General features: G+C 47.4%; 1 protein-coding gene across 1 annotated transcript in view; it reads left to right on the top strand.

Moving 5' to 3' along the window:
• The window catches only part of SDK1 (sidekick cell adhesion molecule 1), a gene marked incomplete at its 5' end in the record, with an annotated part of 846,211 nt that overhangs the window by 655,132 nt on the left and 166,157 nt on the right, over positions 1–24,922 (top strand). Inside the window, 3 exons of the mRNA XM_082645911.1 lie at positions 5,225–5,372; positions 6,320–6,460; positions 10,975–11,156. Of these exons, the coding sequence (XP_082502037.1) occupies positions 5,225–5,372; positions 6,320–6,460; positions 10,975–11,156 (471 nt within the window). The remainder of the gene's footprint in view (positions 1–5,224; positions 5,373–6,319; positions 6,461–10,974; positions 11,157–24,922) is intronic.

Genomic DNA, 24,922 nt, shown 5'->3' with positions numbered 1-24,922 from the left:
TTATTTAGAACACTTTTTGGTTTACAGGATAATTGTGGAGATAGAGGGCTCCCTGGACCCCATGCTCAGTTGCCCCTCTTATTAACATCTTGCCTTTGTGGGGGACATTTGTCACAATCAGTGAACTAATATTGGCATATGGTTATTCCCTGAAGGCCATGCTTTACTCGGGTTTCCTCAACGTTTTGCAGATGCCTTTTTCTGTCCCAGGATCCCATCCAGCACCACGTCACATTGAGGGGCCGTGTCTCCTTGGGCTGCTCTTGGCCGGGCAGTTTCTCAGACTTACCCTGGTTTTGATGATGGTGACAGCTCGAGAAGGCAGGTCAGGCATTCTGCCACTCCATTGGGGTTTGTCAGAGCGTCCTCTCGTGGTTAGACTGGAGTTTGGGCTTTGGGGGAGGGAGCCCACTGAGGCGAAGCGCCCTCTCCTCACGTCCCATCCCACCAGGTGCCTGTTCTCAGCTTGCTGCTGTTGATGTGGGTCAGGCAGGCTTTGTAAACGTCGGGGACTGTAACTGAGTTTGTGCCTAGGGTCGCATTCTCTGTGGCCCCTGTCCTGAGTGTGCACTCTCAGCCTCAGAAACCCAGAGCACTTGCATTCAGCGTCTACACAGCCAGGCCGGGGCGGGAAAGGAGAGTGATGAGTGTGACCTTGCTGGACCCTCGAAGGCGACGGTCCAAGAGAATAGCTCCTCTTCTGAATCATCTCTGTGACCGAGCCCTCGGCTTCCTTGCTTTAATGCTAAGCAGCTACAAGAAGTCAAAAGAACAACATTGGGCTTATCCGGGAGTTTCCACAAGGTGGAAAGATCAGGCCATAGTCTGTGCCTCCGTTTCTCGGGTGTGAATGGGGAAGCTCGTACCTGCCGCGGGTAACTGTGGAGGTTGGATGCGCCCCGATGGAGGCATCGCCAGTGCCTGGGGAACAGCAGGTGCTTCCCTAGAACAGGGAGGAATCCAGTTCCTACGGTGGGTCGCGCAGTCTTCTAGGTGCTGAGGATCCAACAGTGAATTAAATGCATTCGAATGGAGCTTATCTCGTGGGTGGCTATTTAAATGGGGAGCCATTATTATTACAATACTTACGATGTTTATATTTCAGGAGACACAATATGCAGACAGTTGTAGCCAAATCAGCAGTAGAATTACAATTAGAAAAATTAATTTGCATCTTAATTTTCCACTTAACTCACTCTGTAACCTGGGGGAAGTTATTTTAATGAAAGAATGTTCATTCTCATCCACGTAAAAAAATACAAGGTACAGCAGCAGTGAAATCATATATTTTCATCTATCAAATGTACAATTTAAGACAGTTATAATGTGCGCTGCTGGCAATGTAGTGACAAAATAGTCACTTTCTAAAAACTTTTTGTTAGGAAAAGTACTAAGTACGCACAAAGGTACAGAGTATTCTTGTATTTGGTTTCAAAAACCATTAATATTTTACCACATTTGTTTCATCAGTTCCCTACCTTTTTTGCTAAAGTATTTTAAAAGAAATCCCAGAGATTTTGTCATTTCATCCTTAAGTAATTCAGTAAATAGCTCAAAAGAGGACATTGTACCTAACAAAATTAATGGAATCTTTAATATCATCTTATACTCAGTCCACATTTAAGTGTCCCTCATCGTTTTTTTTTAAAGTCTTTTCACAGTTGATTTGCTTGAATCAGGGTCCAAACAAGGTCCATCTGTTGTGTTGGTGGTTTTGTCTCTCTCGTCTCTTAACCGACTTTCCCTGCTTTTAGCCCCCGCCTGCCTTCCTCCCGGCTCTCGCCTGGGGTACAGGCCAGGGCACTTGCTTGTTGAATGTCCCAAGTCCAGGATTTGGCTATCCGCTTCCTCCTGGTGTCACTTAATCGGTTTCTGCATCTTCTTTATTGCCCAGACACATTCAGCTTTTGGTTTTGTGTGCTTTCTTGGGGTGTGCGTGAGTGTCAGCACTTCCCGGGTGCTTCTGGATATCCTGTACCTCGTCTCACAGGGCAACACTGGAGGCCCGGCTGCTCTTTTCTCAGTGATGCTGGACCATCCAGGAGCCTAGGCAGTGACAGCCCGTAAGGCTTGGGAGAAGTTACTTAAACTTCCTGAGTCTTGATTTCTCCGTCTGTTAAGAGGAGAGATAATACCTCCTTCCCAAGAGGACTCGTGTGGTTACAGATGTGAAAGCGCTTCCAGACTTCAAACAGCTGCACAAATGTTAGGTATTAATAATAATAATGGTTCTTTTGGCAATTAAGAAAATTTTCTTTGGAAAGCATTTTCCTTCCTCAAGTACCTTTAATTGAGAAAATGGTGATGCTCTTTTTTTTTTTAATCAAAAAAAGCTTCCAGTACATTTGGGAAGATTGAAAGCCACCAGCTTTTTAACCAACAGACAGAGTGGAGGGGTGATTAGCGCCTCGTGGTTTCTGGGCGCCTGAACCAAGAGAAAGATTAGTGATGCCCGTCTGTGGAGCAGAGGTTTGTTTAATAGCCTGGCCGGGGAAGACTAAAATTCCTTTAGACTTCTAGATTAGAGGAGCAAGGGGCATCCCCGAAGGGGTGCAAAAAAGCTATTGAAACTTTTATGGGATGGGTTCCTTTATCAAAAGATCCTTCTACAGTCCAGCCCTAAGACAAGCATCTTGTAATACTCTTTTGTGAGGACTGGGAGAAGAATCTTTTAAAGGGATTTTGCCTGTTGACTGTCAGGAACAGACTCGCTATTTAAATTTTAACACTTCTCAGCAAGTCTGCAATTCCAAAGCCTGTTAATGAGCAAAACCTTCCTAAACCACTTTTTTTTTTTTTTTTTTTTAGTACAAATCAGAGTGCCCATGACATGGATTGGGTTCATTTGTATTAGTTTTCAGTTTAATCTCTCTTCCTGCCAGATCTTTTATCTTCTAGTAGGAGAGGAAAAAGAATAAGTAAAAAATCCTATAGATACAACCAGAGAACTGAGCAGAGCCCCAGGGTCTAGAGCAGATTAATAGGCCCTGTTGTCGAATCGAACTGGGCAGCAGCTCCTACTACTCAGGCTACACTTTCAGGAGCTGTTTACACTCTGCGTGAACAAACGGCTGAGAGTCAGGGAATCGCGTGGGGCTGAGTTTGAGTGGGAAGGAGGCGTCCGGGGCGCTTCTCTGCCCCTTTCCTGTGCGATTAAACATTTCAGTCCACGGGCTCGACCACTGTCCTCCTGACTTTGCCTCTTTCTGAAATTGCCACGGTTCACTCTGTACCTGACTGAGCAGGTGAGCAGTGTACGCCTACAGACCCTGTAATCTGCAGGAAGAGAGGGATGGAAGACGTGTTCTCTTCAGTGCGTGTGGCAGGGCCCCCGCAGCAGCAGGCAGCACTCCTGACTTAGAATAATCGAGGGGGAGTTCACGAGGGGGAGCGGCAGAGCCGGGGTCACCCGTGGTCACAGGGGCAAGGGGAGCCCAGAGCCGGGCGGAGAGATTGTGCAGGGCTGCGCTGTGAGAAGAGCAGGGACCTTGGGGAGAAGAATGCAGACAGTCTGGGGCAACCTCCAGTGAGTAGGGGAGAGCCCTCCCTGCCAGGCAGGCCCTCCAGTGCACAGGCAGGGTGGGCAGGGCGGAGAGGGGGCCTGGGGTGAAAACAGGAACGCCCGGCAGAGTCTCTGCCGGAGCCGGGCCTACGCCAGATGCATCGGCGCCCTTCCCTTGTTTCATACTCATCGGTCTCAGGAGTCATGTGTTATCCCCCTTGTGTTATGTGCAATTCCCAGCACTTAAACTTTTTAATTGTGGTAAAATACACATAGCATGAAATTTTCCATCTCACCCACTTTGGCGCGTACAGTTCGGTAGTGTTAAGTACAATCACGCTGTTGTGCAGCCATCACCACCGTCATCTCCAGAAGTCTTTTCATCTCGCAAAACTGAAACTCTGCCCCCATTCAACACTAACTCCAGTCCCCCCCAACCAGCCCCCAGTGTACTCCAGGTGTCTCATTTTTTTTTTTAAGTATATGATTGTGTTTTTTTTGTTTTTTTGTTTTTTGGGTTTTTTTTTTATTAGTTTCTGCTTTATAACAAAGTGAATCAGTTATACATATACATCTGTTCCCTAGGTGTCTCATTTAAGTGGAATTATATTACATTATCTGTCCTTCGAGGACTGGCTTATTTCACTCAGCATCATGTCCTCAGGGTTCATCCATGTTGGAGCAGGTGTCAGAATTTCTTTTCTTTTCAAGGCTGAATAATATTTTGTTGTATGGATGGACCACATTCTGTTTGTCCATTCACCTATCGATGGACACTTGGGTTGCATCGCCTTTTGGCTGTTATATGTTCAAATGCTTAGCACCACTTCCAAGAAATAAGAAAGGCAGCTTGATTTCCTACGGGTCAGTCCCCAGCACCTACGTTTCGCTTCACTGATAACTTGAAAATGTAGTCCAGGGTCACAGCAATTCTGAGTGGAACTGACAGAGGGCACTTGTTCATCCCAGGGCATCCCTGCACGGAATGACTGGGCCAAAAAGCCTGTTTAAACTCTATAGAGAAAGTCCCACTAAAGTGTAGGAGCCGACAGAACCTTCTGAAGCCTTGCAGGCAAGAGCCCGCTTGGCTGACAGAGTCACTCTTCCACGCCTGCCGCAAAGCTGGGAGCAAAGATATTCTAAACTCACTGTGAATTTCATTCCCTGTCTCTCCAGCCAGAGCCGCTCAGGGGTGTGGCAGTGTAATGAGTTGCCACGCAGATGGGTTGCAGAATGCACAGCCCATCTGTCTTTATCATGCTCATTTCCTCTTTTATTAAAATGTTAATGACTATAGGTTTTATTTATCATTTGGTGACATGTGCAGCATCCTTTTCTGGGAGACAAACCTGCAATCTGCCATGTGAGCTGACAGAGGCCTTCTTCCCGTTGCATATTGAACACAGGAATGAGGGATATTGGGCTCCATTTAAACTGCCACATGCAGGTTGAACCAGAAACTCCCTTTACTTGCTGACAACAGCACGGGGTTAGCAGGAGGCGCGCTGGACCCGGTGTGGGGACCCCGAGTTCCAAGCCGGGCTCGCTGGTTGCTCCCCACGGGACCACGAGCCTCGGTTTGCCCACCTGTTCAGTGGAGCCATCCACTCCACCTGCCTGGTCAGCAAATGAGCTGATCTATGGGAACGCACCTTGCATTCACTTATCGTCACGCAGACATGTGCTTGGAGAGGCTTGACCCTGTTTTGCTCGCTCTTTCAGACTCTCCGTGGAAAGTGCATCTGACACACGTTGGCCCCGAGATGACAGGCGTCACCGTGCGTGGCCTGACCCCGGCTCGTACCTATCAATTCAGGGTGTGCGCCGTGAACCAAGTGGGCAAGGGCCAGTACAGCGCAGAGACGAGCAGGTGTGTGACACGCACCCCTTGGAGAGGCACGGGGAGCCATGGAAGCATCGAGTTAGGCCATCCGCCACCACCCCTTAGTCACATTGGGGGAAGCAGAGAGGAAGCACAGTGGCTCGCCGGCCTAGCCAGGGGGTCCTTAATTGCCAGGGGGAGTTTCTTAGGCTTCTGTGGTGCTCTGGCTGTGCCAACATAAATCATTCCCAACCGCACCGCCCTCTGTATGCATGAGATTAAGAGCTTGCGGTGTTTCCATGCCCTTTGTGTACCTGGCCGCCAGCAAGGTGGGAGCTGGTGCCACTGTCTTGACAGGTAAACACTGAGCAGGCATTGGCAGGAAGCCAAGTGAGCTCTGGCGTTTCCCTGGTGGTCCTGGTGCTGTCCCCCGCACCAACCCCACCTCCCCAGGCCAGGCGGCTGCTTTCAAGCCTGTTCAGATGTGATGTGGGGAAAGGGCTTCATCCTGTTTCAATGTGCCCTCCCAAGCCAACCTGAGCTCTTAATGGGCTTGTGCTGTAGAAGAGTTGAGAGATCTAAATGACCTTTTTCAAAATGTGGGAGTTTGATATGAGACATATTGAAAGAGCCGAAGGAAACAATGGGGAAGGAGCCTCGGACTGCGGCCTGTGAGCTGCCCCACTCACACCTGTGATCCTTCAAAGAGCGGAGGTACCACGGGCCGTTCAAACAGAGTAAGGTCACCTCCCACGTCAATAAGGTCACCTCCCACGTCTTTCTTGTTGCTTGCTGAACTGATTTTCTATTATGTTGATTTTTTGTAACTATTTCATGCACATCCTTTCGGTTTGATCAGCTGTGCGTTTTGCTTTATTCATTGCTCGATTTGAGTAAATACTTAGGCTCAAGATTCAGCAAGATAGAGAATACAAACGAGGACCCTTCGCTCCTGGGGCTGACCTCTCTTCCCCTCCCTGACTTCTTTTCTTTAGGTTGATGCTCCCTGAAGAGCCACCCAGTGCTCCCCCGAAAAATATAGTGGCCAGTGGGCGCACCAATCAGTCCATCATGGTCCAGTGGCAGCCGCCCCCGGAAACAGAGCACAACGGGGTGCTGCGTGGGTACATCCTCAGGCAAGTAGCCAGTGGTTGGCCATTTTTAGACTGTCCTTATAGAGAGTCAAGTGTCTGTTTTGCTCAGGTCGCAAACTCAAATGTCTGTAGGAGCCCAACAGTAATCGAGAGACTCAGGCCAGCAGTGAGACTCTAGGGACTGGTGGAGACGGCGGCCGACCAGTGAGAACAGGCGCCTGTGGGCAGCCTCAGCGGACAGGCTCTGCAGTCCAGCCGTGACGCGCACATGCAAGAAACCGCTATCAGGGATCGCATTTTGGCAGAAGAATGGAGGGGAATATTATGGGTTGAGGGCAAGGTGTGCTTATTCATTGTAAATCCTTTCACTCTTAAGTTTTCACCAGGGGCATGCGTTATTAAGTATAACAATTTTTAATTAGTAATAATGCGGTTGATATAATTATAAGCCAGTTTTTACCACGCCAGTACGTTGTTTAGAATTGCCAGGTTTTCCCGTTTCAAAGAAATGTTAAAATCCAGCTTTTTACACACATTCTCACAATTTTTAAAAATTGGGAATGAAATCAACATATTTTGAAACACAGGGCAGGCCAGACCCTCACAGCCACAGAACGGATGTGGCCCAAGAGTGGCCGGTTTGCTGTCTCTGCCCCCGTGGGGAGGGGCGTTAGGCTTCTGAGCACATTGAGTGAACCGTACCAGCACTGGCTATGTTGACAGAAGGAACCTGCTTTGCCAAAACTACTGCTAGTTTTAAGATTGCAGCAAAAGTGATCATTTGAGTGGTTCGTTGACACAAGTAGAAAGAAAAAAGTAAAGCAGTATTAAAAGGATAACCATTAAACCTCTTCTAATGGACCGTGCAGCTGTGGCCGTATCTGTTACCAGCCTTACGGGGCAGGGACCGTGGGTGTCCGTCATTACCGTCCTCCAGATGCCCAGCCCGTGCCCTTTGTAAAAGTGTGATCAGAAAATACCGGGTTAACAGAGGTCTTAAGTGGAGAATTATAGCCTCTTAGATCAATGTAAGAAATTATGAAAGAGTTGCTTCTTTAACTCCGTGTCTTTGCATATGGGAGGTAGCTCATTCCCTGTGTATTTATGTAATCACCCACTCATGGTTTCATACATGTTTATCTTTATGCGTGTAATATTTACCTGTCACAACCATTCCACCGCTCTTTTGGAGTTTTTCCTCGAGCATATGAATCATCCTCTGAACACAAGCCAGATCATTATCTGCCTGAAGAGGTTCAAGTGCGGCCATCCCCAGGGGTGCACGGGGGCTGGAGGACTGACCAGCACTCAGGGCCCCCTTGGTCTCTGCGCCCCTGGCCGTCCTTCCCCGTTTCAAAGGGGACACCACGGATCTGTCCCCTGCGGGCAGGGGGCGCCTGTGGACTCTGGTCCTGTGGATGCTTCCAGACAATCCCATTTCCCTGGGGAAAGCAGCCTGGCGCTTCCCCCTGCTAGAGGCTGGGGTTTTCTGTCACGTTCCTGCCCCTCCCTGCTCACCCCAGCTGTCACCCTTGTTCCGTGCTTATCAACTAACGAAAATAATTGGCCTCCCCTCCTGGACCAGCCCTTCCTTCCCAGGCTTGTCATCCAGGCCGCCTCTGTCTCTTTTTGAGCACATGGAGGAAAAGTTTCCTTGGGCTCCGGCTGCCAAGTAAGCACTTTAAAAGTCAGCCCACAGAACCAGGCCCGGGGCACGGAGTTTAATAACGAAATCTCTCTGATGTCGCGAGGCCCCATCAGGGACTGCACATTTCTCTATTTTGCGGGATTACGAGTGTTAAAAGGATTTTCTGTGATGGTGTCAGTAGAGCCGAGCTCTGGAAAAGAGGGCATCTGTGTTTGCAGGGGCTGAAATCAAGAAAACCCTAAGAGGAGGGCGCGCTACCCAAGGCCTGTGAACATCCAAGTTTTCAGCAATTGAAGACCCGGGCCAAAGCGACTTTGCTTGGACACATTTCCGAATAATCCTCCCATCTGCAAATCAGCTCCGTTTGCAAGTGTGTACCCTCTGGGGCACAAGTCTCCGTGTCAGATAAACAGCGCGATCCACGGAAGAACAAAATGGAAATAAATCACTGCTGTGGCTCTGGCCATAAGAATTAGTTAGAGTGTGTGCTCAGTAATAAAATATTTATAATAATGGGCAGGGTGTTGCTTTGAGAGCAGCATGGGGGTTACGTCCTTTAAAAACATTCTCCTGTTTATTTCCACGTAAAAAATCATCTCGTTCTCTCTGAGACGGTCTCCCGGGCAACGTATCCGGCCAGTCAGAGGACAATGCCCTGCACTTCTGTTATTAATTATGACCTTCCCAGACATCCCGTGAATGTTACAAAAGCACCCTGAGCCGGTGGTCAGAGTGGACCAAGCTGCCTGCCTCCAAGGGAGAGCTGCCGTCTCCAAGATGTGGATTCTGCAGCATGTCACACACAACCCCATACAGACGGGCCTGGGAGAAGGTGTGCAGCAGGCTTGGCTTCTCAGAACTCGGTGTCCTCTCTTAGGATTCTTCCTACAAGAGCAGTGTTTCCAAAAGAGAAGTGTTTAGGGGGTGCTTTACACCGTCACACCTCCTGTGCACCCACTGTTTCATTTTATTCTTACAACAAGCCTGTGAGATGCCGTCATGATTCTGTCAGTTTAGGGAGGAGGGAAGCAAGGCTCAGGGACCTTAAGAATTTTCTTGAGGCCACCCAGCACGTTGTCTTCTTCCCAACCTATGTCTTCTGAGCTGATTGCTTTGCTTTTCCCTGGAATGTTTACCAGATAGTGGAGTGAGCTCTTCAGCAGCCGTGCCCAGCTTGTGCCATGTTGGTTACCCATGCTCCTGGGCACCAGTCACGTGCCAGGTTACTGTGGGGTCTGGTGTGGGTGTGAAGCCAATATGTACCTGTTTCAAAATGGCCGTCTAATTGTCTCAGTGCCATTTATTTTAAAAGTGTATGTTTCGTAGATGGGAAATATCTGGTACGCGGGTTATTCCACACCAAGCCTTCCCCCTGTTGTCCCCTGCTTGGAAGACAGACCGTCCTGTCACATGGATGAACTTAACATGCTGTGGATGGCACCTACACTTGGTGCAGGTAGTTCAGAAAAGGAGCGCCGGTTGAGTAGGATCGGAAGCTGATGGACGGTGAAGCACAAATGGGGTTTTGGTACGTTAACTTCCACGTTGGCCCGTCGCAGAGCACCGCTGACCGTCGCCAGGGCCACCGCGGGGCCCGCGTCCTGCGGCTCCTTTCAGGCGGGAGTCGGGGAGGCCTTGGGCCTTCATGCTCTTCACGGCTGGCCGGCTCTCCAGCGTTTCTGCTTCCTCTCCGCAGTCCTCACCGCGTACACGTGGCCTGTAGCAGGAAGGGACAAAAGACCAGTCTCAGGAAATCCTGATTTTCACGGGTTGCCTGTCCAGCCATTGTTCTTGTGGGAGGGCTGTTTCCGTCCCAGGCCTGAACTTCGGGGCTCCTTCTCTCCTCCGAGGGTGGCAGCCTTGCTGGTGTGCTGGGCCGCCTGCATCCAGACGCTGCGCCCCTGGGGATGGCGCAGATGACTGAGCGGGACCCCGCAGGCTTGCTCAGTGTCCAGGAGGGGCCTGGAGACCCCAGCCCGCTGTGGAGAGTGGACGGTCTCCTCCTCCCGCCGCTCTGGGTTCGTATTCTCCTCCATCTCTTCCCTCCCCCACGGAGCATCAAAGCCACGTCTTCCTGAGGCAAGAACCAGCTCGTGGATAGAAATCCGTGCTTTTGGAAGCTGCCCGATGACCGAGGAAGTTACGCCCACTGCGCATGCCCCTCGGTTCACCCAGGGCAACTGATTCACTTCTACACATGCAATTGTGGAAAACTTTCGCTACTCAAAACAACACTACAGCGGTCCTTTCATTGTACAAATAGCAATGTCCTAGCTAATACGTTTTCTGTGTCCAGAGCCGTGTATGTCACTGTTTTAAATAAATACAACTTTAAACCTCTGCCTTTAGTCCACTAAAGAGCCTACACACCACACTCTTACAGGTCCCCTAAAAAGCCATTTGTCATACTTAGCGCTGGCCTAGCATTTTAGGAGGGTGAATGCCTTTGGAAAGCACTCATTCCGACTGCGGGACTTCGTGAGCAAGCCCAGCGGGGAGCTCAGCCCAGGGACACCGAGAGGCCGCGTACTGCTCACCTCCTTCCCTCCCTCATCTCAGTCACAGGAGGAGGGGGTCGCTCAGACGGATGTATAGCCACACCCCGCTAGAAATCACGTCTGGAATTTGGGGCCTTAAGTCACTGAACTCCCTGGACAACTGGCACTTCAAAAGCGAGCATCTTCCCTGAACCCTAGCATAGTTGAAATGTCAGTTCTGTTGGCCCAGAGCTTATAATCACTGTGAGATTAGGTTACACCTTTTTAGCGGTTGAAGTAGAAGCGGTGTCGTCTGGGGCTGACCTCTTGGCTTTACTCTTGTTTTTACTTCCGCTTTCCTCTAACCGTGTGGAGTGACCTCAGGTAAACCCAGTTCCTTGCTCAAGTCATCTCCCCTGGGTCCACCGCAGGTACCGCCTGGCTGGCCTGCCCGGAGAGTACCAGCAGAGGAACATCACCAGCCCCGAGGTCAGCTACTGCCTGGTGACGGAGCTCATCATCTGGACACAATATGAGATACAGGTGGCCGCCTACAATGGGGCCGGCCTGGGCGTCTTCAGCAGGGCCGTGACCGAGTACACCTTACAAGGAGGTAAGCTTGCTTTCCCCCGAGGCTGCAGAATCTTCACTGGGGAGCAGGATTTGCAAAGTTCAACTGGAGCATGTTCGGAATAAAAATAGCGTCCAGTCCTCTAGGGAGTAGTTAGAAGGAGAGTGATCACATATTTAATTTAATCTCTCTGTCTATTCCGAAACTATAACAAAACCACAGAAGGGAAACAGATAGGATTCTAACTGCTTTTTTCTGGTTACTAAGGACAGGATGTATCTACACACATCCTTTAACTAGTCAACTTATTCTGTACAAGGTCTGTGGGATTGGCTTTTCCTAAATGGAATAACAGTATATTTTGCAGTGAAGCTGGCTGTGGCGTCCTGTGTGAAACTGTGAGTGTTTTTCAAAGAGGATGAGTATTTAGTATTTTGCTTTTATTGATGTCATACAATTACTAGTGATGGAATTTGCAACTTGGTGCTCTCCATCCCACCCACCCCCCACTCCCACTCCCCCACCCCACCCCCCCACCCCCGCTTTGGTTTACTCTTTCAGTTACACAAGCAAACAATTTACTAAATCAATAAAAACTCTTCCCCACACTCACCCCCCAAAAATGACCAGGCAGAATGTCATAAAGCCAGTGGGTCTTACGTTTATGTGCTAAGACCCAACCCTGTTATTTTCAGTTATTTCCACTGTTTTTCTGGAGGATCCGCGTCTCGGCGCCAGGAAGGGCTGGGCACTCAGAAACCTCCTCCATGTCTGCATTTCACTTTCAAAGCTCTTAGCAGTAACAAATAGACCCTCTCTCAACACAACCAGGTGGGCCCCAGAGCAGCCCAGAGCCTTGCCCAGGGAAGCAGTTTTCCCACATAATCTGAAACCCTTTTTCGTTCAGCAACTTTACCCTCTCCTGACTCACAGGTGTGATTTTATTTGCTTAGGCGTTTTTATCGCTACCAGGCCTTAACCTTTTTCAAACCATAAGGTTTCTAACTGCCCACTTCTCTCCCCAAATCATGCCTGGGACCTAATGTTCCTTGATATTACATGCTGTTACTACCGTCCCTTATTGATCGGCTATCTGTTGTCATCCGTGCGTCCATATATCCCCCTTTATAAATTAAGCGCCGTCACCTCTGCATTCACAGTGACTAGGAGAAATATTTAACATGCAGGACGACCGGGAAGGGGCTGTTTATCTGCGGGTGATTCTTGATCACTCATTGAAAAATGAAAATAGCTGAAACCCTGCACAGTTCATGCTTGCTTTAATTAGTCTATTTCATAAAATAACAATAAATTTGGAAACACTTAAAATGGCAGATATTGCTGTTAGTGATCCCCACGGCTGTTCACTGTGACTGCTCCCTCGGGTACCGGCGCGTTTGCATTCTGTGCTGCCGCAGGCTCCGCTGGATGGAGAAGGGCTGGGAGGCTGGAGAGTCTGCCCTGGGGACCCGTGGAAGGTTTAGGGCTGTGGGTGACATGATCAAAGCGCCGTATTAGAAGAGGGGCCTGTCGGTGGGTGCGGGCGAGGCGGAGGGGAGCTGAGGATGAGGCGGCAGCTCCAGAGACAAAAGAGCGACAGTGTGGCTGTGAAGTGATGAATTCCCCCATCTCTGGCGCTGGCCGTGAGAGGGGCGAGGGGTGTGTTCGGGTGCTGCTTCATGGTTTTCAGAGCAGCTCCACACGCCTTCCCTCTGCAGTGCCCCCGGAACCCCACCCAGACTGCAGGGGGCCCCGCGAGCCCTCCCCCAAGCGACCTGCCCGGTAGGACCGGGGCCAGCCCCTCCCTCAGCTTGCTTGCAGTTTATGGCATAGGACAGGACACGTTTTGCTCGAATTGAGCTGGTCTGAGGTCGCTCAGCTAACACAAGGCGGAGAGTAGCGCTAACGCTGGGTCTTCTGAGTCAAGAGCTCTGTTTTCTGGGCGCCGTCAACAGCCTCTGCTGTCAGCAGGACCCACGCTCGCGCGGGGCTCCCACGGGACACGGGTGTGCTCGCGTGGGGCTCATCGTCCATGCTCCTTGTGAGCCTTCCAGGCACCCACAGCTCAACAACAGGGAGCAAAAGCACGTTAACTCTGTCCTTGAATCCGCGCTGCTGCCCAGGACAGGACAGTCAGAGGAGAGCTTTAGACACAAGGTCGGCAAGAAAAGGGGCAAGCGCGGGGGGACGTGCGGCTGGCCTGGCTCTGGAGCAAATGACTTGGTAAAGCCGGGTGAGGAGCCCTCTGACTAGAAGGTGGTACGTTGGGAAGAAAACGGCACCAGCGAGGGGCCTTGAGGAACTTAGGGAGACGGAGATGAGGCTGGGGCGCTTGTGAGATGTCTGCACACGCACACACACACACAGGCGCACACATAGGCACATGCACACACGCACATGCACACACGCATAGGCACGCGCACACACAGGCACACGCACTGCACACGCGCGCGCAAACACATGCACGCAAGCTCGCGCACACACCCCTTGCTGTACACGTGGCCCCAGAAACGGCCCTTTCCTGGAGTCTGTAAGGCCTGATTCTTACTATTTACTCCTTATCTGCCTTCAAGAAACACAATAACTTTTCTGAGCCTCTGCTGTTTTCATTTGTAAAGTTGTGACGCGTCTACCTGGACTGACTGCTTTAAGGGCAGTTGTGAAGCGAAAACAAGGCAATGCATGTGAAAAGGCTTTGAAAACGCTGAGCTATGATACAAACACCCGTGTTGTTGTCTGTATTCCTCCTTCCACCGTGACAATGACCAGTATCTACTGTGGTATTTGAATGTTTCTGTACTGGTAGTTGTACAGAAAGAAATTTGGGGTTATTCTCTCTGCTAGTAGTAAAATCGAGAACACACATTCAGGAATTGATGTGAGCACCTACTGTGTGCTCAAGGTTGTGCGATGGGCCAGGGCAAGGAGAGTGGAGGAGATACCTGTCTCGTTGTCAAACCTGCGGGCTTGCAGCCCCGCCCGGGAGCAAAGACTGACATTTGTGAGACAAGATCAAGAACTAGAACAGAATCTGGCCTCATTCACAGGCAGTCACTCCCCGTTTGCCCACAAGATAGACATTACTAACGTGCTGTAAAGGCTTTCCCACTGAGATGCTCTGAGGAGTATGCCATTGGTGGGAAGGCACCCCTGAGAAGGGGCTTTACTGGGACTGCACCAGGGAAGTAAGTGTAGCCGTCTGATTTGGTTAGGAATGGAGTCCAGCTGCTAGAAACAGACCCAAGAGAACAGTAGCTTAACTGAGGTGGAAGTGTGTTTTTATCTCTCTCATACCAAAAGAGTGGGCAGTGGGCTCTACAGGGTCATATGGTCACCAGAGAGTCAGGTTCCTTCTTTTTGCTTTGCCATCATTAGCGTTTGCCTCATGGTTACAAGCTGACTACTGCGATGCCAGCTATCACGTCCACATCCTAGTAGGAGGAAGGCATGGGGTGTGCCTTGTGGCCTAGTAATCAAGTGTGCCCACCTCTGAAGAGCTTTCTTAGAAGTCCCATCTGCCGCAGACGTATGCTTACAATTCATGGACTGTCTCTGTGCCAGAGAGCCTGGAAGGGGTCTTTCAGCTGTGGGTACATTTCTGTCCATTAGGAAGGAAGCAAGGGGGAGGGGAAAGTGGAGGGCAGCTGGCAGTTTCTGCCCCACTTTGTATGGTGACTCCTGCTGGGGAGTCAAACCCAGAGGATGTATTTACACTTTCTAGATACAAAATTATGGGACAACCTATCTCATGGCTGCTGCATGAAGAGCGTCTCATGATCCTTCATAATCACCCACATTGGAATTAGCAGAAACTGCAAACCCACAGCCCCTCCGGACCCCTCAGCCTCAGCCCTAAGCTCGGCGGGTCTGCTCGGCCAACAGCCGAACACGTGGATTTGCCACCGGGGACCCTTCCCAGCACCTTGTGTGTCCCAGTGCTGTTAGCAGCCATTGCTGAGAAAGCCTGGGGGCTGAGTTGGCCCTTGGAGCTGAGAAGGGAATCATTAAAATGCTTGTACATTAAGGAGAAAAAAATAACTCATAAGATTAATTGTCAGCCTAATTTGGGAGATTATTGGAATGTATATAGACGTAATTCTGGAGTCAATCAGGAGACCGTGGAGGAGCAGGAAGTACTGGGCCTTGGGAAGAGCGAGACTGCCGTCCGGCCAGCCTCATCGTCCCTCTCCCGTTAGCCGCGTGGCAAGCTCGATCCATCAGGCGACATGAGATGTCACTTAGCTTGACTTTCATAACGCTCCTCCCGAGAAGGTGTGGGAAGGCCAGGAGAGCGAGTGCGGCCCCCCCTGCCATTAGGGGGGCGTCACTCGCAAAGAGAACCTATAAATAATGCAGGGTCGGCCCGGGTGCAGGCACACAGCGGCAGGAACGCGGGGACGGGAAGGCTGCTGCCCAGGAGACGCAGTGGCCTCGTGCTCCTGGACCACATGGGCTTGGTCTCAGAGGCATCTTCTTCCAGGAAGCTCCTAAAGGAAGATAAGTGAGTTATTCCTCCCTTGAGTTCAGCTGAGCGTGACCTTGATCCCTGAAGTGATTTGAACCCACTGCTCCACCTGTCACACACCCCGGGTTTCTCTTCAGTCCCATCCATTATTAAGATACAATAAAAACGTCTGGTTTGTCTGCTTTCGTCCTTTAAGGTTCGGACACGCAGCGATTATCTAACACAAACTTCCTCACCTCCGGACTTCTCAAATCCCCCCTCATCCCCCACCCGCCATGAGCTTGCCTGCCAATCCCGCTTGATAGATTTTATCAGCAGGGCCTCGTGACCTTCTCTGCTCTAGAGAAGAATTTTAAAATGCGAGAGATTAATTTACACATGGAGCAGCAAAACTCTAATACAGCTCCAGCCACGCGAAGTTTCCGGGCGGGGTCAGGGGAACACTGGGCGTGGTTCGTTCGTCACAGTGGCCGTGGCCTAAAGTTCCACAATACGGGGAACCCACTTGTCAAATTTCCATTGTGATTACCCAAAATGAATGGAAAACAACTTAAGTTTACTCGAGAATTTCCTTCAAAATCCTTCCAGAAATGAATATGCTTTTAGTTTCGAGTAGAAAAAGCCATAGAGTCTCAGTTCCGCATGAGTAAACGCACAGTGTAATTACAAGCATTTTTCTTATTGGCAATGTCTACTTCAGCAACTTTCTAATCATCTTGTATGGGAGGAAAAGCACTGTAGTCATCTGAAGCAATGAGTGGTTCAGATTTGATGCTGATGCAGTGTTTGGTTCCAGTGAGTTACTGTTAAAAATTGTTCGACTAATGGTGAAAGACACATGAAGAAGTAAGGTGACCACAGAGGCCTGAGGTGAGCCTCAGTGTGGAATCCTACATACTGTTAGGATATGGATGTAATAGGTGATGGTTCCATCCTAAAATAAGCCAGTGAGGTTAGCAAACTCCTATCCCTTCCTTAAATGTATCCATTACGATGCAGATATTGGTTTTTCTAGAAAGGGTCCAAAGACAAATTATACTATAAATCATCATTTTTGAGCATGCCAAGGTTTTAATTTTTTCTGGTTTTATTTCTTTATCATTTTTCTTCTCATAACAGGTATTTTTGTGCTGTAATGATTTATTCTGGTTTCAGAACATTACCTTCTAATGAAAGAGAAATATTTCATATTTAAAGAGAAATGGAAAAAAACACTTGGTTATCCATATTTCTAAAACATTAGTAAAAGCCCTTAAATGTTCACTTGGGCTTTGCAAGGTTTTCTAAAGTAAGGATTATAAATGAACACTCCGTTTGCAAGCTCCGTTCTTATCTCCTCTTGGGAAATTCTCAGTGTGGCATAAATGACATTGCACAAAAGATTTGTGCAACCCTTAAGAATTTCTAGACCTCAAGCTGCGCCTACAGAACAGGATAATGTTGAGAATCTCCCAGCATTGCCTAAAACACTAAGTAGGAACTGAACAGAGTGATATGGGACGTTCCATTAGGTATGGGCTTCATCTGGCATGTTAGAACTTTCAGGAAAGGAAAGGATAGGAAACGAGCATTTAGGGGACGCCACTCTCTGCCAGTTTCGCTGTGCTGCGCTCTCCACTTAATACTCATTATCATTTTGTCAGTCATCCCCCGGCCATCACATGAGAAGGGCACCACTGTTCCTATTTCACAGAGAAAAAAACGGAAGCTCAGAGAGGTAACTAACTTTCCAAAGGTCACACAGCTCGAAAAGGCTGGAAAATGCTAGAATGTATGCTTTTGCTTTTCATTCTGCATATACCAAACATGGACATAAATTACTTCCAGATTTTTGGTGCTTATGTTCACATGGCAAGTGGGTTTGCTGTAGCTCGTGGACATATTTTAATGCCATCCACAATAAGAAGTCTGTTTGGGCTTCCCTGGTGGCGCAGTGGTTGAGAGTCCGCCTGCCGATGCAGGCGGCGCGGGTTCGTGCCCCGGTCCGGGAGGATCCCGCGTGCCGTGGAGCGGCTGGGCCCGTGGGCCGTGGCCGCTGGGCCTGCGCGTTGGGAGCCTGTGCTCCGCAGCGGGAGAGGCCACAGCGGTGAGAGGCCCGTGCACCGCAAAAAAAAAAAAAAAAAAAAAAGTCTGTTTTACCTGGACACCCAGGACACACACACACACACACACACACACACACACACACACACACACACACACACACACACACACACACACACACACACACACACACACACCTGAAACAAAAGGCTCGTAGAACAATAGGCGCCCTGACAGTGTGTGATGTTCTGTAATACTTTCTAGTCTATTCCATTCTGTTTCACACTCTCCTCCTTTAACAGATGCAGGCTGTGATCACTAAATTGACTTCCTGGGCTGCTGCTAATGCATTTCTAACCTGCAGTTTTGAAAAACACTGAATTTAAGCCATACAGGATGTTTGGTTCAGCTGATCTTGAATCCCTTTCAGAACAGGCTTCTACTGGCCTGTAGGACACATCAGGGTCAGGGCTGAAGAAGGCTTCCCAAGGGAGATACTGCTAAAACCAACACTGAAAGACCAAACAGGGGCCTGAGTGGGGCTTTGGGCAGGGGTGACAGGCCTGGGCACAGAGCTGAGATTCGGGGGCTGGAGGAGGCTGAGTCCAGCACCTGTATCTGTGCAGACGACCTCATGGGAGAGAAGGGGTTTCCAGGGTAAGACTTGCCCTTCAGCTGCTGCTGGAAGATACAAGGAACGATCAAACCCATCTTAAATTACTGTGACCAGCACATTACGGCCTGGGCTTCCCTCCAAGCCTGTGAACGCTTCAAGGGCAGGGGCTGCGTCTGATTTGTCTTATTTATATCTGTATCCCTAAATCCAAGCACAATGCCTGATGCGTAAATAAACAGAATGTAAATAGCTGTCTGATTACAGACAGACCCTTGCTGTTCCTATTTCAGTTTCCAACACTGCACCCATTGAATCTCCGCATGCAGCACGATGCCTGGCCTTCTCCCCCGAGTCTTCTGCCTGTCTTAGAAGGAGAGCCGGGTCCCTGCTTGCCTTGCCCCACACATTGTACCTCCCCAGCCTAAAAGCTGGTCCCAAATGCTTTCTCCTCAATGCCTGGCGCATGAAGAATTGGGCAAAATAAGTTCAGAAAAGGACACACAAAACCTTTTAGGTGTTAAGATATTTTCTTATGCCGGCCATTAAAAAAAGATTCTTGAGCTGCTTTGTCCAAGATTTGTTATCCTAATAATGTGTTAGGAATGTTTAATGCAGTTAGGACATTTACGTGTATCAAAACCGCAAGAACCATCACAATACAAGAACTCAGCCGTAACCTACAACGATCTGGAATTAACAATAATGCCCAACGCGCAAATTGTAATATATTCGTCTCCACAGCAAAGTGTAGCCCGTGATTTTTCCATGTAATGATCTGCTTCTCCCCTCTCTGAAAGGCATTTAATTCTGTGGGGTCACCTGGAGAGGGAGATGCCTGTGAATTCTGGGTAGATACTTCAGTCCCTGACACTAGCAATCATATGCTTTTAGGATAAGGAAAATCAGGGTGTGTGGTTGTGGTGAAGACCTGAGGACCCACGCTCCCTTCTGTGGTGTGGACATTGCTGGGAGCAGCTGTCCTGCCAGCAGCTCTGTTCCCAGTGAATGGAATATGAGCAGAAGTGAGGAGATGCTCTTCTAAGCAAGGGGGGTGCCCTGAATGCTCACATGCCAGGCTACTCACAACCAGGAAAACTGACGTTGCCCTGTAGGGCGATGAGAGATGAACTGCTATTGTGTAGGACACTGAGATTCCACAATTTTTCTGTAACAGATAAGGTAGATAAGGTATCTCAGGGAGATACAGCTGAGCATGTTAGCATATAGAAATTTTCTCTGTAATTTCGTTCTGTGCTAAATTCAGCTAACTTTACAGCATTATCAGCGGGCCGTCAGCATCTTTAGGTTGGGTTTGCACCCGTTGGTACGGGGAACAAGCAGGAAGCAGAAGTCAATCACTTTCCTACTACAGAGGCCATGCCCACCTGTCCCATGAGACGTTGTGAATTCCCTGCTGGCACATCACAGCCTCAGCTTATTAATTTTATTTGGCTTGTTGTGACTCTCCCAAACACCAGGTAGCTCCGTGGTCAGTGTAGGTTTCTTTCAATTAACTGTTACATTAAACTGTTTCTGCCGTTTACGTAGATTACAGAGAAGATGAATTTTAATGATCAACTAGAATTTACTGGGGGATCCTGCAAATAAGCTTTACGTAATCTGCGTGATATTGTTTGAGTACTTGAATGAAAGAACAAACATGAAAACCACTGGTGTCTCTCTTTTCAGCTGCAGAGACTGGTTCAGGAAAAGTGCTGGCCTGGCAGAGTCTCAAATTCTGTGCACTGTAAATAACAGTAGACGTTCCTGGAAGAAAAGGTGGAAAAGAGCCACTAGGAGTGACCTTTGGTCACTCAGAAGGGGCCACATGCTACCAACCTCATTTCCTTTTGGGGGAGGGTTACCGAGTCAATGGATCCATATAGTATATTCGTTCTGTGGCTTGATTTCCACTCGTTCATTCATTCATTTATTGACTCAGTCAGCACCCCGTGGCCAAGATGGGGAATGTGGATTGGATGATAAAGTAATTAGATGGACTCCACGGGCTCAGCTTTGCCCGAAGAGTGTCATTCACTTGATGGAGCACCGCTGTGAGGGTGACTCCAGTGGCAAAACCCCTCACTCTTCTGGGCTTTTCTTGGTCAGCACTTCTGTCAGTGACTTGGAGGGGATGGAGAGGACATGCCCATCAAACATGCAGGTGTCACAGCTGAGACGGGCCATTCAGATATTCTGTCCCCGAATCAGAAATAAAAATAAACTGCTGTGTTAGATTGATGGCTGAAATCAGGCTGAAACATAAAAGGGATAAGCCAGACGCTGCATTTACATACACACAACCAGCCATGTGACAGAGGGAGGGAAGACAGGACTTGCCAACAGTTATCATAAAAAGAGTCAGGGAGGTGAGTTGAGCACAGATCCAGGGAGAGCGTTGACCGTCATCTTGTAGGTGACACACTTCCAAATCAAGGCAGATCATAATGCCACAGAATCCTGGTTGGGCTGGATGCCGCCCTGAGGGATGGTGAGAAATCAGGGCCTCAGGGGATGACCAGCAGGGGCACTGCTCTGTCAATCATGTCATGTGGGAAACGGGAGAGAAGCGGGGTGTTTACTTGGCCCATGGGAGCAAAGCCCAGCTGGATATTTTTGTGATTTTCATTTAGTCTAACAGCTCTGTGGGCAAGGAGACAGACAGGCATCAATAGGCAGCAATTGTGGAAGGAAGTGTTTCAGTTCCGCGTAAGGAAAGTCCCTTTACGGCGTACGGCCAGGGCTCAAGTTGACTAAACAGCAGGGAAGGTGTCTAAGAAGCTGTGCGGGCAGCAGCTGAGTGGCTGCCTGTCGGAGGAGTGGCAGGTGGGCTCCCGCAAGGACAGGTTGGTGAACCCCAGGACCTCAGGGTCCTGGAAGTACACCTACAGGAGAAGGAGGGTACAGAAATAGAAATTAGGCTTCTCATTGACTTTGAAACCATGTAAACATTGGGCTGGCCAAAAAGTTCATTCAGATTTTTCCATAAGATGTTACTAAATTATTTTAAAACATTTATAAAAGAAATTCTAAAACACTGAAGGCAAAATGAAACGAATGATCAGAGCGGTATTTTGAATTGGTGACTTAGCCAAACGGAAAGTAACTATTTCCAGTAACTTTAAAACATGACAGTTTGATTGACAATCCCTAGCACAAAACCAAAATCAAAAGCTGGAGGAAAAAGAAAACGGTCAAAAGCTGTTTTCAGCAGTCATGCTGGTAAGGGTAGTGCTGGGTTTGGTTTTTTAAGGTGCAATCGTATGAGTGTTGTGACATAAAGCGAATAAGGATTATGTGGACGTTAGGAACTGAGATTTTGGGCAAAGCTGAAGCCCTAAATTGGAATTGGCAGGACGATGATTTTATCTTCAAAGAAAAAAAGAATTTCTCGTCAAAAGGCCTGGAAATAAGAACCCACCTAGTAGTACTGAGCTTCCCAGTAACCCCCCAGAATAAACAGGCTTTCTCGGGTAAATGGATGATTCCAAGTCAGGGACAGGCAACAAATAATATATAATATAATATATAATTCCAGAAAGTAAAGAAGCTTATCAAACACTAGTGAGGGCTTGTCAGGAAGACTCCTGTGCCACCTTGAAGAGGCTCCCCCTCGTTAAAGGTGGGATGATGTGAAAATCAGTAATAATAACTGCAATGAATTGAAGTGTTCCAAATACATTTCAGTCCATGGATTCATAACAGTATATATGTTAAAAGCCTCATTAGTCATCTTAGGAGAATGCTAGGGAAGCTATGACATACTGGATGTGTATAAAACTTTCCAATCAAAATCTCAAAATTTTTAGTGAGAAACTTGACCTTGATGGGTGAACATAACTTACTCACTGTCTGGTTTTATTCTTGAGATGGTCCCATTCAGATACCATCAAGACTTTTCATGATAACCTCTTCAAATATTTGAAAGTAACCATTGACAAGAAAGTATTTGCACGGGTGGTCACAAATGCCTGAAGATTATTTATTGCGTTTTCCACAGTTGAGAGAAACTTCTTTCTTGCCATTAACCAGAATGTAGATAATTCAGCCTCTTTACATTATACTTTAAGGGTGGTGTTTCTTTAAGTTAACAGTTCTTCCTTTTATTCCTTTGACCAATGTAATGTCAGACGGTTTTTGTGATAATGTGAATAGATTTGGAATCTGATCAAATGTTTTTCATATCAAGTATTTAAAAATAATAGGCATTTCTGTATATCTACACAGATAACTGCTGCCAGTCTTAATAATTTTTCTTTAGAGTTCAAACACTGATTCCTTTAGAATTATAAAACTGATTATATGTCACTAGTGAACAATTTTTAACCCTGTAAGGAAGTTGAAGTTTTGCTTTGAATTCATCCATTTTACACATACATGTTCGTATACAGTCACAAGGTCTGGGGAGTTCTCTGTTGTGTCCATTCAGGTGCTGAAAATGTCACTTAATGGCCATTTTTGGTACCAGTAACTTTTCCTTCAACAAACCTTCAAAGTGAGACCCATTCACTAAAAACACTAACAACAATGAAATAGTAATGCTTTGTTCAGTTCACAGACTCTTGCAAAAACTCTTGTAGACTTCAATTTGAAACTGAAATCGGAAATAGGAAAGTTCCATTTATGAATAATACTGTTAGAAGATAAATGGTTGGCCTGGCAGATGATCCAGAGACAGACCCAGTTCAGATCATTAAATCAACACTTCCATTGCAGGCCAGTGAGTACTGACTGATGTACAGCAGCAGCTGGAACCCCTCAAAAGAAATTCTTTTGTCAAAGTGGTGTTCTGATTCCATTTCTTTCACAAAGCGAAAAACAGGTGGAACTACAGTGTCTTGGACTCTGTTAGATTGACCTCCTGATAACGTCATTTAATGAGGAGCTCAGGTGTACGGGCTACCCCTTACAGATGAGAACTTCTCTGTGAATAAAACAATGGATTTCTTCAATCTCAGGCTTTCAGATTGAATTTTGCCATAAAGTCTTTTTTTTATCCTTTGCATTTTTTAATGTAACTATAATTGATTTACAGTGTTGTGTTAGCTTCAGGTGTACAGCTTCAGATTCTTTTCTCTTATAGGTTATTGCAGGATACCTGTATTAAACATAGTTCCCTGTGCTATACATTAAATACTTGCTGTTTATCAATTTTATGTGTAGTGGGGTGTTTCTGTTAATCCCAAACTCCTAATTTATCCCTCCTCCCCGCCTTTCCCCTTTGGTAACCATAAGTTTGTTTTCTATGTCTGTGAGTCTGTTTCTGTTTTGTAAAGAAGTTGACTTGTATTATGTTTTAGATTCCACATGTGAGTAATATCATATGATATTTGTCTTTCTCTGTCTGATTTACTTAATATGATGATTTCTGGGTGCATCCATGTTGCTACAAGTGGCGTTATTTCATTCATTTTTATGGCTGAGTAGTATTCCATTGTGTATATGTACCACAACTTCTTTGTCCATCGATGGACACTTAGGTTGCTTCTGTCTTGGCTATTGTGAATACTGCTGCAGTGAACATTGGGGTGCCTGTATCTTTTTGAATTAGTGTTTTCTTCTTTTCGGGATATATGCCCAGGAATGAGATTGCTAGATCATATGGTAATTCTATTTTTAGGTTTTTAAGGAATCTCCAGACTGTTTTCCACAGTGGCTGCACCAATATACATTCTCACCAACAGTGTAGAGGGTTCCCTTTTCTCCACACCCTCTCCAGCATTGATTTATTTGTAGACTTTCATGATGGCCATTCTGACTGGTTTGAGGTGATACCTCATTGTAGTTTGATTTGCATTTCTCTAACAATTAGTGATGTTGAGCATCTTTTCATGTGCCTGTTGGCCATCTACATGACTTCTTTGGAGAAATGCCTATTTAGGTCTTCTGCCCATTTTTTGATTGGATTGTTTGTGGTTTTTTGATATTGAGTTGCATGAGCTGTTTATATATTTTGGAAATTAAACCTTTGTTGGCTGCATCATTTGTGAATATTTTCTCTCCATAGGTTGTCTTTTCATTCTGTTTATGGTTTCCTTTGCTGTGCAAAAGCTTATGGGTTTGGAGTTTGGGGTTTTTTGGAGTATGAGCCACCCATCTCGTTGCGTGACCCTGCACCTTGCGTGGCCCTGCAATAAACCTTCCTCTGCTCAAAAAAAAAAAAAAAAAGCTTATGGGTTTATTAGGTCCCATTTGTTTATTTCTGCTTTTATTTCTTTTGACTTGGGAGACTAATCGAAGAAAATATTACTACAATTTATGTGCACAAATGTTTCACCTATGTTCTCTTCTAGGAGTTTTATGGTGTCATGTCTTATGTTTAGGTCTCTAAGCCATTTTGAGTTTAATTTTGTGTATGGTATTAGGGAGTGTTCTAATTTCATTGATCTACATGAGACTGTCCAGCTTTTCTCCATTGTATATTCTTGCCTCCTTTGTTGAAAATTAATTGACCATAGGTGTGTAGGTATATTTCTAGGCTGTCTGTTCTGTTCCATTGATCCATATGTCTGGTTTTATGCCAGTACCATGCTATTTTGATTACTGTAGCTTTGTAGTATTGTCTGAAGTCTGGGAGGATTATGCCTCCTGCTTTGTTCTTTTTCCTCAGGATTGCTTTGGCACTTCTGGGTCTTTTGTGGCTCCATATAAATTTCAGGATTATTTGTTCTAGCTCTGTGAAAA

Source organism: Mesoplodon mirus, assembly GCF_964341445.2.
Source record: "Mesoplodon mirus genome assembly, chromosome: 15".
NCBI lineage: Eukaryota > Metazoa > Chordata > Mammalia > Artiodactyla > Ziphiidae > Mesoplodon > Mesoplodon mirus.
Note: the sequence above shows the minus strand (reverse complement) of the source record. Positions and strands in the feature narration are given on the sequence as shown.